Source organism: Lithobates pipiens, unplaced genomic scaffold, assembly GCF_037356315.1.
Source record: "Lithobates pipiens isolate NorthernLeopardFrog02 unplaced genomic scaffold, aLitPip1_a1.2 Scaffold_129, whole genome shotgun sequence".
NCBI classification, from domain to species: Eukaryota; Metazoa; Chordata; class Amphibia; order Anura; family Ranidae; genus Lithobates; species Lithobates pipiens.
This window is the reverse complement of record NW_027507717.1, coordinates 77,062-91,551: the sequence shown is the minus strand read 5'-3', so window position 1 is coordinate 91,551 and position 14,490 is coordinate 77,062. Positions and strand designations below refer to the sequence as shown.

Below are 14,490 nucleotides of genomic sequence, written 5' to 3'. Positions count from 1 at the left end.
CATGTCTTTATGGAGCTGGTCCACACTGGTCAACCCATGTCTTTATGGAGCTGGTCCACACTGGTCAACCCATGTCTTTATGGAGCTGGTCCACACTGGTCAACCCATGTCTTTATGGCGCTGGTCCACACTGGTCAACCCATGTCTTTATGGAGCTGGTCCACACTGGTCAGCCCATGTCTTTATGGAGCTGGTCAGCCCATGTCTTTATGGAGCTGGTCAGCCCATGTCTTTATGGAGCTGGTCAGCCCATGTCTTTATGGAGCTGGTCAGCCCATGTCTTTATGGAGCTGGTCAGCCCATGTCTTTATGGAGCTGGTCAGCCCATGTCTTTATGGAGCTGGTCAGCCCATGTCTTTATGGAGCTGGTCAGCCCATGTCTTTATGGAGCTGGTCAGCCCATGTCTTTATGGAGCTGGTCAAGCCCATGTCTTTATGGAGCTGGTCAAGCCCATGTCTCTATGGAGCTGGTCCACACTGGTCAAGCCATGTCTCTATGGAGCTGGTCCACACTGGTCAAGCCATGTCTCTATGGAGCTGGTCCACACTGGTCAAGCCATGTCTCTATGGAGCTGGTCCACACTGGTCAAGCCATGTCTCTATGGAGCTGGTCCACACTGGTCAAGCCATGTCTTTATGGAGCTGGTCCACACTGGTCAAGCCATGTCTTTATGGAGCTGGTCCACACTGGTCAAGCCATGTCTTTATGGAGCTGGTCCACACTGGTCAAGCCATGTCTTTATGGAGCTGGTCCACACTGGTCAAGCCATGTCTTTATGGAGCTGGTCCACACTGGTCAAGCCATGTCTTTATGGAGCTGGTCCACACTGGTCAAGCCATGTCTTTATGGAGCTGGTCCACACTGGTCAACCCATGTCTTTATGGAGCTGGTCCAAACTGGTCAACCCATGTCTTTATGGAGCTGGTCAACCCATGTCTTTATGGAGCTGGTCAACCCATGTCTTTATGGAGCTGGTCAACCCATGTCTTTATGGAGCTGGTCAACCCATGTCTTTATGGAGCTGGTCCACACTGGTCAGCCCATGTCTTTATGGAGCTGGTCAGCCCATGTCTCTATGGAGCTGGTCAGCCCATGTCTCTATGGAGCTGGTCAGCCCATGTCTCTATGGAGCTGGTCAGCCCATGTCTCTATGGAGCTGGTCAGCCCATGTCTCTATGGAGCTGGTCAGCCCATGTCTCTATGGAGCTGGTCAGCCCATGTCTCTATGGAGCTGGTCAGCCCATGTCTCTATGGAGCTGGTCCACACTGGTCAACCCATGTCTTTATGGAGCTGGCTTTGTACACAGAGGCACAGTCATGCTGGAATAGAAAAGGTTTTTCCCCAAACTGTTACCACAAGGTTGGAAGAGCACAAAATTGTCTACAATGTCTTTGTAGTATTAACAAGACCCTTCACTAGAAACACCTGAACTCCATCATTTGGAGGGAGGTCCATACAATTTTGACAATATAGGTATATGTGATGGCCTGGTGTCAACCAACTATTGGCCATGTAGTGTACTTGGTAACTATGTTGATGAGTATATATCTGGTGATCCACCAGACAGTAGCATCTCTCGCTCACTTATCTGAACATGAGTTTCCTCATTCTCCACGGCTTTTGATCACAAACATGGCAATTTGTACCAGGCGTAACGAGGAGCAAATTCCGGCCTCTCGCTGAACATGTGAAGCAGAGACGTGTAATGTGATCAGTCTGCAGCTTGACGTTAAAATATGAAAGACTGTAAACATCAAAAGCCTGGAGAATGGAGGTTTTGCACAATGTTGCATCAGAAGGAAAGACGAGCAGACCAGTTACATGTTACTTGCACTAGGAGAAGAGTACCTGTCACCTCTGTCTGTCTATGGATCTATCCTCCTGAATGTGGCAATTTATTATCTGTCATGGGGGAAAAAAAAATTGTTGGGAAGAAATAAACTTTATCTAAACCCCGAAACAGAAATGTAATATGTTGCAACTTAACGGTTTGTAGAAGTAACAGTTGCTGTTTTCCTTTGTGCAGGCCTTTTCCCCTTTATTTTCAACTGGTGATCCTGCCAGTAGGACGCTTCCTGTCCTAGGAAGTCACGTGCTGTCTTCCAGCTACAGTGCTGCGAAAAAGTATTTGCCCCTTCCCTGGGAAAATCTGCTGCATTTGTTTTTCTCATTTCAAATCTTTTTAAGCCCTTTTTTAATATTATTTATATAGATAGAAATAACCAGGGCTTTAATAAGCGCAGGTACTCCCTATTCTGTGTCACCCCTCGTCTCCGAGCCCTGTCCCCCTTGACTCCACCCCACCTACTTCCCAGTACCACCCCTTTTTTAAAACCAGAAAACCAGTAAAATAGACCCCAAGTAACAAAAGACCCCCTCTCCCCAGCAACAGGAGACCCTTTGCAATAGACCACTTCCCACAATAATAGATCTCCCAGCAGCCAACATCAGGTGAAGACCCCTCGCTCAACAGTAGATCCCTCCCCAACAACAATTGACCCCCCAGCATCATAACGTTCCCCCAGCAACAATAGGTTCCCACACCAACTGAAAAACAGATATCCTACCAGCAACAATATATTCCCCCAACAATATTTCTCCCAACAAACCAACAATAGATCTCCCACCAGCAATAATAGATCCTCCACCAACCAACGATAGATTCCCCCCACCAACCAACGATAGATTCCCCCCACCAACCAACAGTAGATTCCCCCCACCAACCAACAGTAGATTCCCCCCACCAACCAACAGTAGATTCCCCCCACCAACCCACAATAGATTCCCCCCAGCAGACAACAATAGATTCCCCCCAGCAGACAACAATAGATTCCCCCCAGCAGACAACAATAGATTCCCCCTACCATTCCCCCCCCCCAAAACCAGAAAACCAGTAAAATAGATCCCAAGTAACAAAAGAAAGACCCCCCTCTCCCCAGCAACAGGAGACCCTTTGCAATAGACCACTTCCCACAATAATAGATCTCCCAGCAGCCAACATCAGGTGAAGACCCCTCGCTCAACAGTAGATCCCTCCCCAACAACAATTGACCCCCCAGCAACAATAGGTTCCCCCACCAACTCAAAAACAGATCTCCTACCAGCAACAATAGATCCCCCCAACAATATTTCTCCCAACAAACCAACAATAGATCTCCCACCAGCAATAATAGATCCTCCACCAGCCAACGATAGATTCCCCCCCACCAGCCAACAATAGATTCCCCCCCACCAGCCAACAATAGATTCCCCCCCACCAGCCAACAATAGATTCCCCCCCACCAGCCAACAATGGGTTCCCCCCCACCAACCAACCAACAATGGGTCCCCCCCCCCACCAACCAACCAACAATGGGTCCCCCCCCCCCCCACCAACCAACCAACAATGGGTTCCCCCCCACCAACCAACCAACCAACAATGGGTTCCCCGGCAAATAAACCAACAATGGGTTCCCCCTCCCCGCCAACCAACCAACAATGGGTTCCCCCTCCCCGCCAACCAACCAACAATGGGTTCCCCCTCCCCGCCAACCAACCAACAATGGGTTCCCCCTCCCCGCCAACCAACCAACAATGGGTTCCCCCTCCCCGCCAACCAACCAACAATGGGTTCCCCCTCCCCGCCAACCAACCAACAATGGGTTCCCCAACAATAGTTCTCCCACCAAACCAACAACAGATCCCCCCCAGTGACAATAGATCCCCTAGCAGCCAGCATCAGTAGACCTTCCAGCACACCCCGTCACCTCTTGCCATTACATACATTCAGTGCTGGAGGTGCCGAAGCGGCGTTCCCACTGGAAAAAAAAAGCCCTGCGAATTACCATGTAAAATAATAATAGTAAGAAGTGACCTTCCTGCCCGCCCAGCCTAATCACGTTGCTTTTCATTTGTTTTCAGACCCCGGACCGGCTTCCAGCTGTGGCTGGATGAGAACCGGCAGAGTATTACATCGGAGAATCCTGAGCTGGAGGAATCGGACATCATTAAGGAAGGGATGAGCCGCTTCCGGGCCCTGACCAATGAGGAGAGGATGGTGAGTCGGGTTCAGTGCCAGCTTTTTCATTTACATCAAACCGAGGGCTGTGTGAGTTCTGGACCCGCCCAATACCGGCAACACGCAGGCGGTCTTTTTCTGGCCAATCGAGTTCTGTGTGCATCTAAATCCCGAGACCCTCAATGGCAACCTGTCCACCCAAACCTCACACATGGCTCTTCCAACATCCTATTGTGTATTTACAGCCAAAATGCAGCGGGCCGCATCGTTCATTTACTTCCATCTGTTAGACTGACTTGTAGTTCTCAGTTGGGTTTGGGGTGGAGGCCACACTGGACTCAATCAGTCGCTAGTCATGGGTAGGTGGCCATGTGGGCTGTGAGGAGGGAATCACTCGCAGTGCGTTGTGTCCAGCGGTGGATGCTGGTGGTGAATCCTCTTAAGGGCTTCGGCTGCTACTCTTCTGGTGCAGCCTTATGGTCATTTCAGCAAGAAGATTTGGGGGGGGAGGGGGGGGCCTCCCGGTGTCCCGCAAAGGCAACTTTTGATGTCGGGTTCATAGAACCTTTATTGGAAATGTAAACTTGTACACCAAGCCAATGCGTTTGCCAAGGGGCTCCCCCTTCTTTTCTTGCTGCATGCTAGTGGGCTGCCGACCTGTCTGCTGCTTTTGCATCTAGGACAGGGGTCAGCAACCTTTATCCACTTAAGGGCCGGATTCAGTGTATGAAAATGCATGGTGGGCCATATTCACCTGTTAATAAATGAAGATAATAATCTGGACCCCTTTACATTACACAACCCCGCACCTCTGGACCCCTTTACATTACACAGCCCCCGTACCTCTGGACCCCTTTACATTACACAACCCCCGTACCTCTGGACCCCTTTACATTACACAGCCCCGCACCTCTGGACCCCTTTACATTACACAGCCCCGCACCTCTGGACCCCTTTACATTACACAGCCCTGCACCTCTGGACCCCTTTACATTACACAGCCCTGCACCTCTGGACCCCTTTACATTACACAGCCCTGCACCTTTTGACCCCCTTACATTACACAGCCCCCGTTCCTCTGGACCCCTTTACATTACACAGCCCCCGTACCTCTGGACTCCTTTACATTACACAGCCCCCGTACCTCTGGACTCCTTTACATTACACAGCCCCCGTACCTCTGGACTCCTTTACATTACACAGCCCTGCACCTCTGGGCCCCTTTACATTACACAGCCCTTCACCTTTTGACCCCCTTACATTGCACAACCCCCGTTCCTCTGGACCCCTTTACATTACACAGCCCCCGTACCTCTGGACCCCCTTTACATTACACAGCCCCCGTAACTCTGGACCCCTTTACATTACACAGCCCCACACCTCTGGACCCCTTTACATTACACAGCCCCGCACCTCTGGACCCCTTTGTTACGTTGTTTATATCACAAAAAAATAAAAACCGCATAGGTGATCAAAAACCGCAGCGCCGTATCGCAAAACAATGGCCTGGTAAGGAAGGGGGTAAATCTTTCCGGGGGCCAGAAGTGGTTGAATAAGCATGCAGGTCGTTTTTTTGTTTTTTTTTAATGTATGTGTCTCTCTTTTTAAGATTTGGACTGAGAAGGCCAAAGGAGACGATTCGGGTGACTCGAAGAAGAGGAAGCGAGCGGAGCAGGAGAACCAGGAATCCAGGGAAGGCCCAAGAGAAGAGAGCCAGGACTCCGGGGCTTCTAAAAAACGCAAACCTCTCGACCAATCCACAAACAAGAAGCTGTCCGCCTTCGCCTTTAACAAGGAATGAGGGAGCGTGCCGTTGCAGGAAAACCTGCCTGGACAGTCAGCAAGGACTTTTTTTGCTTCTCCTCTCGGAGCTTAATCATGGAGATTAAGCTCAGAGGGGCAGAGTGAAACGCGTTGGAAGGGGGCATGGCCTGGCTGAGGCTGCCACATATTCTCTATCACAGCGGGTTTTCTGGTTGGGCTCCAGCCAGACAAATTGAGGCACAAAAGTTGCAGCGCTCCAAATAAAATATGGGATCTCTCCTGCTAAAACGATCGCTGGGTGCCAGCATTAGTCCGCAGAAAAAGAAATGGCGTTGGCATAGTATTTTTATGCTGGTCAGTGCCGCCATTTCCCTTTTCTTTTCTTTTTCATGGTGCTCCAATAAGGCCACTCGCCAAAGTGTTTTGACCCAGCCCTTAAAGTGGCGGTCCGCCCACCGCTGCAAAAATTAAAAGCCAGCCGCTGCACATACTTTGATAATCGGACACTTGCCTCTCCTGGAGTCCAGCGATGGCGGCACTGCAGCCGATGTTTCCATCAGCTGTTGGGTGCATGCCGCCTCCATTGCGAGTAAGGGGACCCAGCAGTGAAGCCTTGCGGCTTCACTCCGGGAACCCTACTGCGCATGCGTGAGGCTGTGCTCCTCTCTCCTACTGGCCCGGCGGAAGAAGGAGGGAGCCCGGGCGGTGACGTAAATACCCGCGGCTGAGGCTCCTGGAAATGGGGACAGGATACCTGTGAAAGACAGGCATCCTTTCCCTCCTCCCCCCCTAAAGGTGGCAAATGTAGGGGGGGGGGGTACAATGAGCAGAAGTTCCACTTTTGGGTAGAACTCCGCTTTAATCATACGAATTAAGCTCCAAGGAGGTGGAACGAAACGCGTTGGAGGGGGCGGGGCATCGCTGGAGCCCAGACTGAGGCTGGCACATATTCTATTGCAGCCCGTTGACTTCGATGTGCGGCTCATGGGATATTTTTAATAATCGGACACTTGCCTGTCCTGGAGTCCATCAGCTGTCAGGTGCATGCCGCCTCCTTTGCGAGTAAAGGAACCCAGCAGTGAAGCCTTACGGCTTCACGACCATTTTCAGCCGAGGACAGATTTTAGTGCAAAAATCTCAAGTGTAGTAGAATGGGGCTGCGACCAAATACTATTACTGGGCGTTTTCAGGTGAACGGAAGTCGAATGTCGCCGGTCATATCTGAGGTTCCCGTCCAGCCGCAGCTCATTTCAGAAATGCTGGTTCCAGGGCAGCACACCCGGGGGAGGGGGGGGATCTGCCCCCAGAATTATGGGTTCCCTTAGTCCTATTTTCCAGGCACCAGATAAGAATTTCACATTAAATAATTAGCCACGCTGACCGGTCCCCTTTAAAAAAAATAAAAATAAATGCTGTGAGCCTTATTGTCAGGAATAAACTTTGTGACATCTGATTGGTGAATACCGATGCAAATGCTGTTTGTGCACTTATTAGGCCCACCTATGTTGAACCCTGTATTTTTTTGTCTTAGTCATTGTAACTTTATTGGTGCATTGTACATGTTTTTGTAAAAGTGGTTAAAAATGTTGTAAATAAAGTTTTGTACAAATAACACTGTGTTCCTATTTTTAGTTTTTATTTAACATATGAATTGGAGGGAAAACACACGTGATCACATACATAAAACATGGGTGGAGCCATGTCCATTGAGGGACATGGGTGGAGCGGTGTCCATTGAGGGACATGGGTGGAGCGGTGTCCATTGAGGGACATGGAAGGAGCGGTGTCCATTGAGGGACATGGGTGGAGCGGTGTCCATTGAGGGACATGGGTGGAGCGGTGTCCATTGAGGGACATGGGTGGAGCGGTGTCCATTGAGGGACATGGGTGGAGCGGTGTCCATTGAGGGACATGGGTGGAGCGGTGTCCATTGAGGGACATGGGTGGAGCGGTGTCCATTGAGGGACATGGGTGGAGCGGTGTCCATTGAGGGACATGGGTGGAGCGGTGTCCATTGAGGGACATGGGTGGAGCGGTGTCCATTGAGGGACATGGGTGGAGCGGTGTGCATTGAGGGACATGGGTGGAGCGGTACCCATTGAGGGACATGGGTGGATCGGTACCCATTGAGGGGCATGGGTGGATCGGTACCCATTGAGGGGCATGGGTGGATCGGTACCCATTGAGGGGCATGGGTGGATCGGTACCCATTGAGGGGCATGGGTGGATCGGTACCCATTGAGGGGCATGGGTGGATCGGTACCCACTGAGGGACATGGGTGGATCGGTACCCACTGAGGGACATGGGTGGATCGGTACCCACTGAGGGACATGGGTGGATCGGTACCCACTGAGGGACATGGGTGGATCGGTACCCACTGAGGGACATGGGTGGAGCAATGTCCATTGGAGGACATGGGTGGAGCAGTGTCCATTGGAGGACATGGGTGGAGCAGTGTCCATTGGGGGACATGGGTGGAGCAGTGTCGATTGGGGGACATGGGTGGAGCAGTGTCCATTGAGGGACATGGGTGGAGCAGTGTCCATTGAGGGACATGGGTGGAGCAGTGTCCATTGGGGGACATGGGTGGAGCAGTGTCCATTGGGGGACATGGGTGGAGCAGTGTCCATTGGGGGACATGGGTGGAGCAGTGTCCATTGAGGGACATGGGTGGAGCAGTGTCCATTGGAGGGACATGGGTGGAGCAGTGTCCATTGGAGGGACATGGGTGGAGCAGTGTCCATTGGAGGGACATGGGTGGAGCAGTGTCCATTGGAGGGACATGGGTGGAGCAGTGGCCATTGGAGGGACATGGGTGGAGCAGTGTCCATTGGAGGGACATGGGTGGAGCAGTGTCCATTGGAGGGACATGGGTGGAGCAGTGTCCATTGGAGGGACATGGGTGGAGCAGTGTCCATTGGAGGGACATGGGTGGAGCAGTGTCCATTGGAGGGACATGGGTGGAGCAGTGTCCATTGGAGGGACATGGGTGGAGCTGTACCCATTGGAGGGACATGGGTGGAGCTGTACCCATTGGAGGGACATGGGTGGAGCTGTACCCATTGGAGGGACATGGGAGGAGCTGTACCCATTTGAGGGACATGGGTGGAGCGGTACCCTCTGGGGGACATGGGTGGAGCGGTACCCTCTGGGGGACATGGGTGGAGCGGTACCCTCTGGGGGACATGGGTGAAGCAGTACCCATTGAGGGGCATAGTAAATCTTTAACCCTCTGGTTATACTTCCACCTACAGCAGGACTGGACACTGGCAAACAAAGACACTGTAGGCCAGCCCAGTGCTCTCTGTACTTCATTGCTGCAAACCCGAGGCATGCTGGTAGTTACCCTTGACCAGTCTTTGTTTTCCAGTGTCTTCTCCTGTAGGCAGCAGTATAACCTGAAAGGTGAAGCAGAACTTTAGTTCCACTGTGGACAGCTCCGCCCATTTCTCCGGTGCCCCATTATTCTGCGTGTGTGAATGTGCCTACAAAACTGCCCGGGCTTCGGTTTCTGTGCAAAGGTGAGGAATGTGTCAGACTTCCATGGTCTTTGTGCTGTGCGTGGGAAGCCGCCTGGGGGGGGGGGGGGCATAGATGGCTGGCAAAAAGGCACAAGTCATGTCACTAGGCAGAACTTTGTAAACAAGGCATTTCCCCCGGTCTTCCGCTCCCGTGACGCGATCGCTGGCCCGTGCACCCACAATGCCGCAATATAAAGGGAACGTACCTGTACGCCCATTTACCCAGCCGTGCCATTGTGCCGGTGTTCTGACGAGAAAGCTCCCCCCATCGGATAGTGTCCGCCCTATACTGCGCAGGCGCAGCGCTTGCGCAGTACGGAGGACAAAGGAGACGCCGGAAGTCTCCGAAGATGAACAGCTGATTATCAGTTCTGCCGCTTGATCGTTCTTACCATCCGGTGCTTCTCCAGGCTCTCCCGTGCCATCGGGGACCCAGAGAAAAAAATCGCCCGACGCCAGATGATGACGATAGAGATTTCCGGTGACCGGATGGTCACCAGTCATCTCTATGACCGTCGGAGGCCCGGGCGCGACATTGTGATGTCTCACGGCCGGGTTCCCGGAGGTGAACAAAGCCGCAATCGCGGCTGTCAGAATGAGATCAGTGAATTTTCCCCCCCCCCAATCTTGTGCTTTCCAGCTTGGAGGAGAAATGTGGGGTCTTATTGACCCACAAATGTCTCCATAAAGAGGACCTGTCACTCCCCATTCCTATTACAGGGGATGTCTACATTCCTTGTAATAGGAATAAAAGTGATAAAAAAAAAATTTGTAAAAATAAATTTTTTTTTTTTAAAACGCCCCTGTCCCCGGTAGCTCGCGCTCAGAAGCGAACGCACACGTTAGTCCCGCCCACATATGTAAACGCCGTTCAAACTACCCATGTGAGGTATCGCCGCGTGCGTTAAAGCGCAAGCAACAATTCTAGCTATAGACCAGTGATGGCGAACCTTGGCACCCCTGATGTTTTGGAACTACATTTCCCATGATGCTCAAGGACTCTGCAGTGTAGTCGAGCATCATGGGAAATGTAGTTCCAAAACATCTGGAGTGCCAAGGTTCGCCATCACTGCTATAGACCTTCTCTGCAACTCTAAATATGTAACCTGTAAAAAAAAAAAAAAATTTAAGCGTCGCCAATGGAGATTTTTAAGTACCGAAGTTTGGCGTCATTCCATGAGTGTGCGCAATTTTAAAGCGTGGCATGTTGGGTATCTATTTACTCGGCGTAACATCATCTTTCACATTATACAAAAAAATTGGGCTAACTTTACTGTTTTGTTATTTTTTAAATCGTGAAACTGTTTTTTTTTTTTAAAACTCATTTGAAAAATTGTTGCGCAAATACCGTGCGAGATAAAAAGTTGCAATGACCGCCATTTTATTCCCTATAATATGTTTGGGGGTTCTGGGTAATTTTCTAGCAAAAAAAAAACAATTATGATTTTTTTCATGTAGGAGAGGAGTGCCAGAATAGGCCCCCGGTATGGAAGTGGTTACAATTATAAATCTTGAAAAAGTGCTCGATCACGAAGAGCGGTCGAGGGAAGTAAAAGTTGGCACGCTCACCAGCTGAGGTGGACACATGTACCATACAGCGGATGGGCATGATGAAGACCTGGCCTCGTTGTAGTAATCTGTGAATGGAGCGGTAGGTGGACGGTAGACCTCAAAGGATGGATGATCACACTTCAGACGGACCAATTCGAAAGCTGAACGTGAAAAAACAAATGGATCCACATAGCGTAAAGGACTTTTGCAACAGAGTTGCAGATTTAAAAAAAAAAAGAAAAAAAAAAGCTTGTTCTTTGGAAGGTAAAAAGTGATTGCCACGAACGTAAGCCACCCCTTAGGACTGGTAATCCGCAATATATTCCACTTTCGGTGTTTAGATATTTCAGTGAGAAATGTCCCGCATCTTCTTATTCACCAAAGGAGGACTCATCACCATGAACTCCAAATCTGAGGACATCCTCTACCTGACATGTGAGCTTAAAGCGGGAGTCCGCCGGGAGTTCCGCCGTTTTTTTTTTTTTTTTTTTTAAAAGGCAGCAGCTACAAATACTGCAGCTGCTGACATTTAAAATAAGGACACTTACCCGCCCAGTGCGCCCGCGATGTTGGCACCCGAAGCCGATCTCTCGATTGTCTCTCGGGTGCTGCCGCCGCCATCTTGGGTATGGGAATCGGCTTCATTTCCCGGTTCCCTACTGCGCATGCGCGAGTCGCGCTGCGCAATAAGGATGGACCCCGCTGTCTCTGGGATCTGTGTGTTTCCCAGCAGGCAGCGGGGGACTTTCGGAAAGGGGCGTAATCTACGCCCCTTTCCGCAGAGAGCTATCCCGGAAGTGGGTGCAGATACCTGTACTGTACAGGTATCTGCACCCCCCTCCCCCCTGAAAGGTGCCAATTGTGGCGCCGGAGGGGGGGGAGGATTCCAATGAGCGGAAGGTCCACTTTAGGGTGGACCTCCGCTTTAAAAAAAAACAGAGAAGCTTTAACTGAGGTCAACTTCTCTCCCCCCCCCCCCCCGAGGAGGCTGATCGTTTCCTTATAATTGCTGATGAAGAATGGGAGGTCCTAAATGGGATTGCTGAAATAACGTCTAAAATAAATATTATCGGAGGTTACGGATACCCTCTATTTATTCCTTATATGTATTCATTTGTCTATTTCTATAGTTAGCTAGTCTATTAAAACTCTGATAATGTTACTGTTGTTCATAGCACAATAATATAAGGTTAGCTATGAAAACAAACACACTGCTTAACCACTTGCCCACCGGGCACCTAAACACCCCTCCTGCCCAGACCAATTTTCAGCTTTTCGGTGCTCTCACACTTTGACAATTACTCAGTCATGTAACACTGTACCCACATTAATTTTTTGTCCTTTTTTTCCCCCCACAAATAGAGCTTTCTTTTGGTGGTATTTGATCACCTCTGGGGGTTTTTTTTATTTTTTGCGCTATAAATGGAAAAAAAAGACCGAAAATTTTGAAAAAAAAAGCGCATTTTTCTTTGTTTTTGTGATAAAATTATGCAAATTATTAATTTTTCTTCATAAATTTTGGCCACAATTTATACCGCTACATATCTTTGGTAAAAATAACCCAAATTAGTGGATATTATTTGGTCTTTGTGAAAAGTTAGAGAGTCTACAAGCTGTGGTGCGAATCGCACAAAATTGATCACATCTGATGTACTGGTGGCCGATCTCATTCTTGAGACCCGAACAAGCCAGGAAAGTACAAATACCCCCCAAATTACCCCTTTTTGGAAAGTAGACATTCCAAGGTATTTAGTAAGAGGCATGGTGAGGTTTTTGATGTTGTCATTTTTTTCCCACAATTCTTTGCAAAATGAAGATTTTTTTTGTTTATTTTTTTCCCCACAAAATTGTCATTGTAATAGGTTATTTCTCTCACATGGCATGTGTATACCACAAATGACACCCCAAAATAAATTCTGCTCCTCCTCCTGAGTATTACGATACCACATTTGTGAGACTTTTCCACAGCCTGGCCACTTGGAGAGGCCCAACATGCAGGGAGCGCCATCAGGTGTTCTAGGAACATAAATTACACATCTAACTTGTTGACTACCTATTACACTTTTGAAGGGCCTGGAGCACCAGGACAATGACACGTGGCACTGATGGCAAATGGCACTGATACGTGGCACTGATGGCACGTGACACTGATGTGACACTGATGACAGATGGCACTAATACGTGGCACTGATGTGACACTGATGACAGATGGCACTAATACGTGGCACTGATGACACTTGACTCCAATGACAGATGGATCTAATATGTGGCACTGATGACAGATGGCACTAATACGTGGCACTGATGACACGTGACACTGACACGTGACACTGACAGGTGGCACTAGGGACGGGTGGCACTGGGGACAGGTGGTTCTGGGGACAGATGACACTGTTAGGTGGCACTGGGGACAGATGGCACAGATAGGTGGCACTGGGGACAGATGGCACAGATAGGTGGCACTGGGGACAGATGGCACTTATAGGTGGCACTGGGGACAGGTGGGCGTGTGTGTGTGTGTTTTTACTCTGTGTGTGTGTACTCACTGACGCTGCAGCACGGAAGCTCTCCCTCCTCAAACACTCTCTGTGTGAGGAGGGGAGCCGGTGTTCTGCCGTATAGTGTCCGGACCGTACTGCGCATGCGCAGTATGGAGCAGACAAAGCTTCGGAAAACCTCCGAAGCTGAACGGCGCCTGCGCCGTGAATGGAGGCGGTAGCCCCCCCATCCAAGCGGACATAGGGTTGTGAATATTAGAGGGCCCCTCGTGGGCGAGCTTCGCTCGCCACGCTTCGGGCTCGGCCTCGCTGCGCTCGGCTCTTTTTTATTCCTACTCTATGTCCACTTGGATAGTGGGGATAGAACCTGGACTCACGGCGCAGGCGCCGTTCATCCCCCGGCTATTTTCGGAATCTGTGTTGCTGTGTACTGCGCATGCGCAGTACACAGCGGACACTATCCGATGGAGGACGTTATTTGACAAGACACCGGCGATGAGAGATGATCTCATATGTTTACATATGAGATCACCTGTCATTGGACAGGCCGATTGAGTGCTAAATGGCTGCTGTGATTGGCCATTTAGCACGATCTGTGACACGGCCAACACAGAACTTCCCCGATGCGCGCCTGTGGCGGCGCGCAGAGGGGAAGTAAATGGGAGGACGTCCAGGGACGCCCTCCTGGCAGATAGCGTCCGCTCTGTAACCGTCTTTTGGCTATAGAGCGGGCGCAAAGTGGTTAATAAAACAACGTCTTATTTATTTCCCAAGAAAATAGGAAAATGCAAACATGAAAAATACTATAGAGCGCATATAACACAAGAACATCAAAGATACTTATCGCAAGGCTGTCCCCCTGGACACGGTCTCATGAGATGGTCTCGATGGTAACAGAGAGCCATGAGGCTCAGAGAACGATCCGGCAATAGCCAAGAGCGATTTCCCTTCTGTTCTGTTCTTTTACACATTCATTCGGGCCCGCTCGTAACCACACCCCACTACCCTCCTGTCCAATGAGATATTGCCAAGAGGTAGTCCTTCTAATATATTATTATTTCTGTCCGACCTAAACAGGGCTGCTAAGAAATCTAGTTGTACTAGGTGGTAACTAGCCTGGCTAATTGGTAGTTTTAATCCACTGTTTCCTGTCCCG

General features: G+C 50.1%; 1 protein-coding gene across 1 annotated transcript in view; it reads left to right on the top strand.

The window, feature by feature from the left end:
* Positions 1–7,375, top strand: part of WDHD1 (WD repeat and HMG-box DNA binding protein 1) — a gene marked incomplete at its 5' end in the record, with an annotated part of 70,303 nt that extends 62,928 nt beyond the window's left edge. The window contains 2 exon segments of the mRNA XM_077474769.1: positions 3,903–4,038; positions 5,609–7,375. Coding sequence (XP_077330895.1) covers positions 3,903–4,038; positions 5,609–5,800 — 328 coding nt within the window.
* Positions 7,376–14,490: the final 7,115 nt, after the last annotated feature.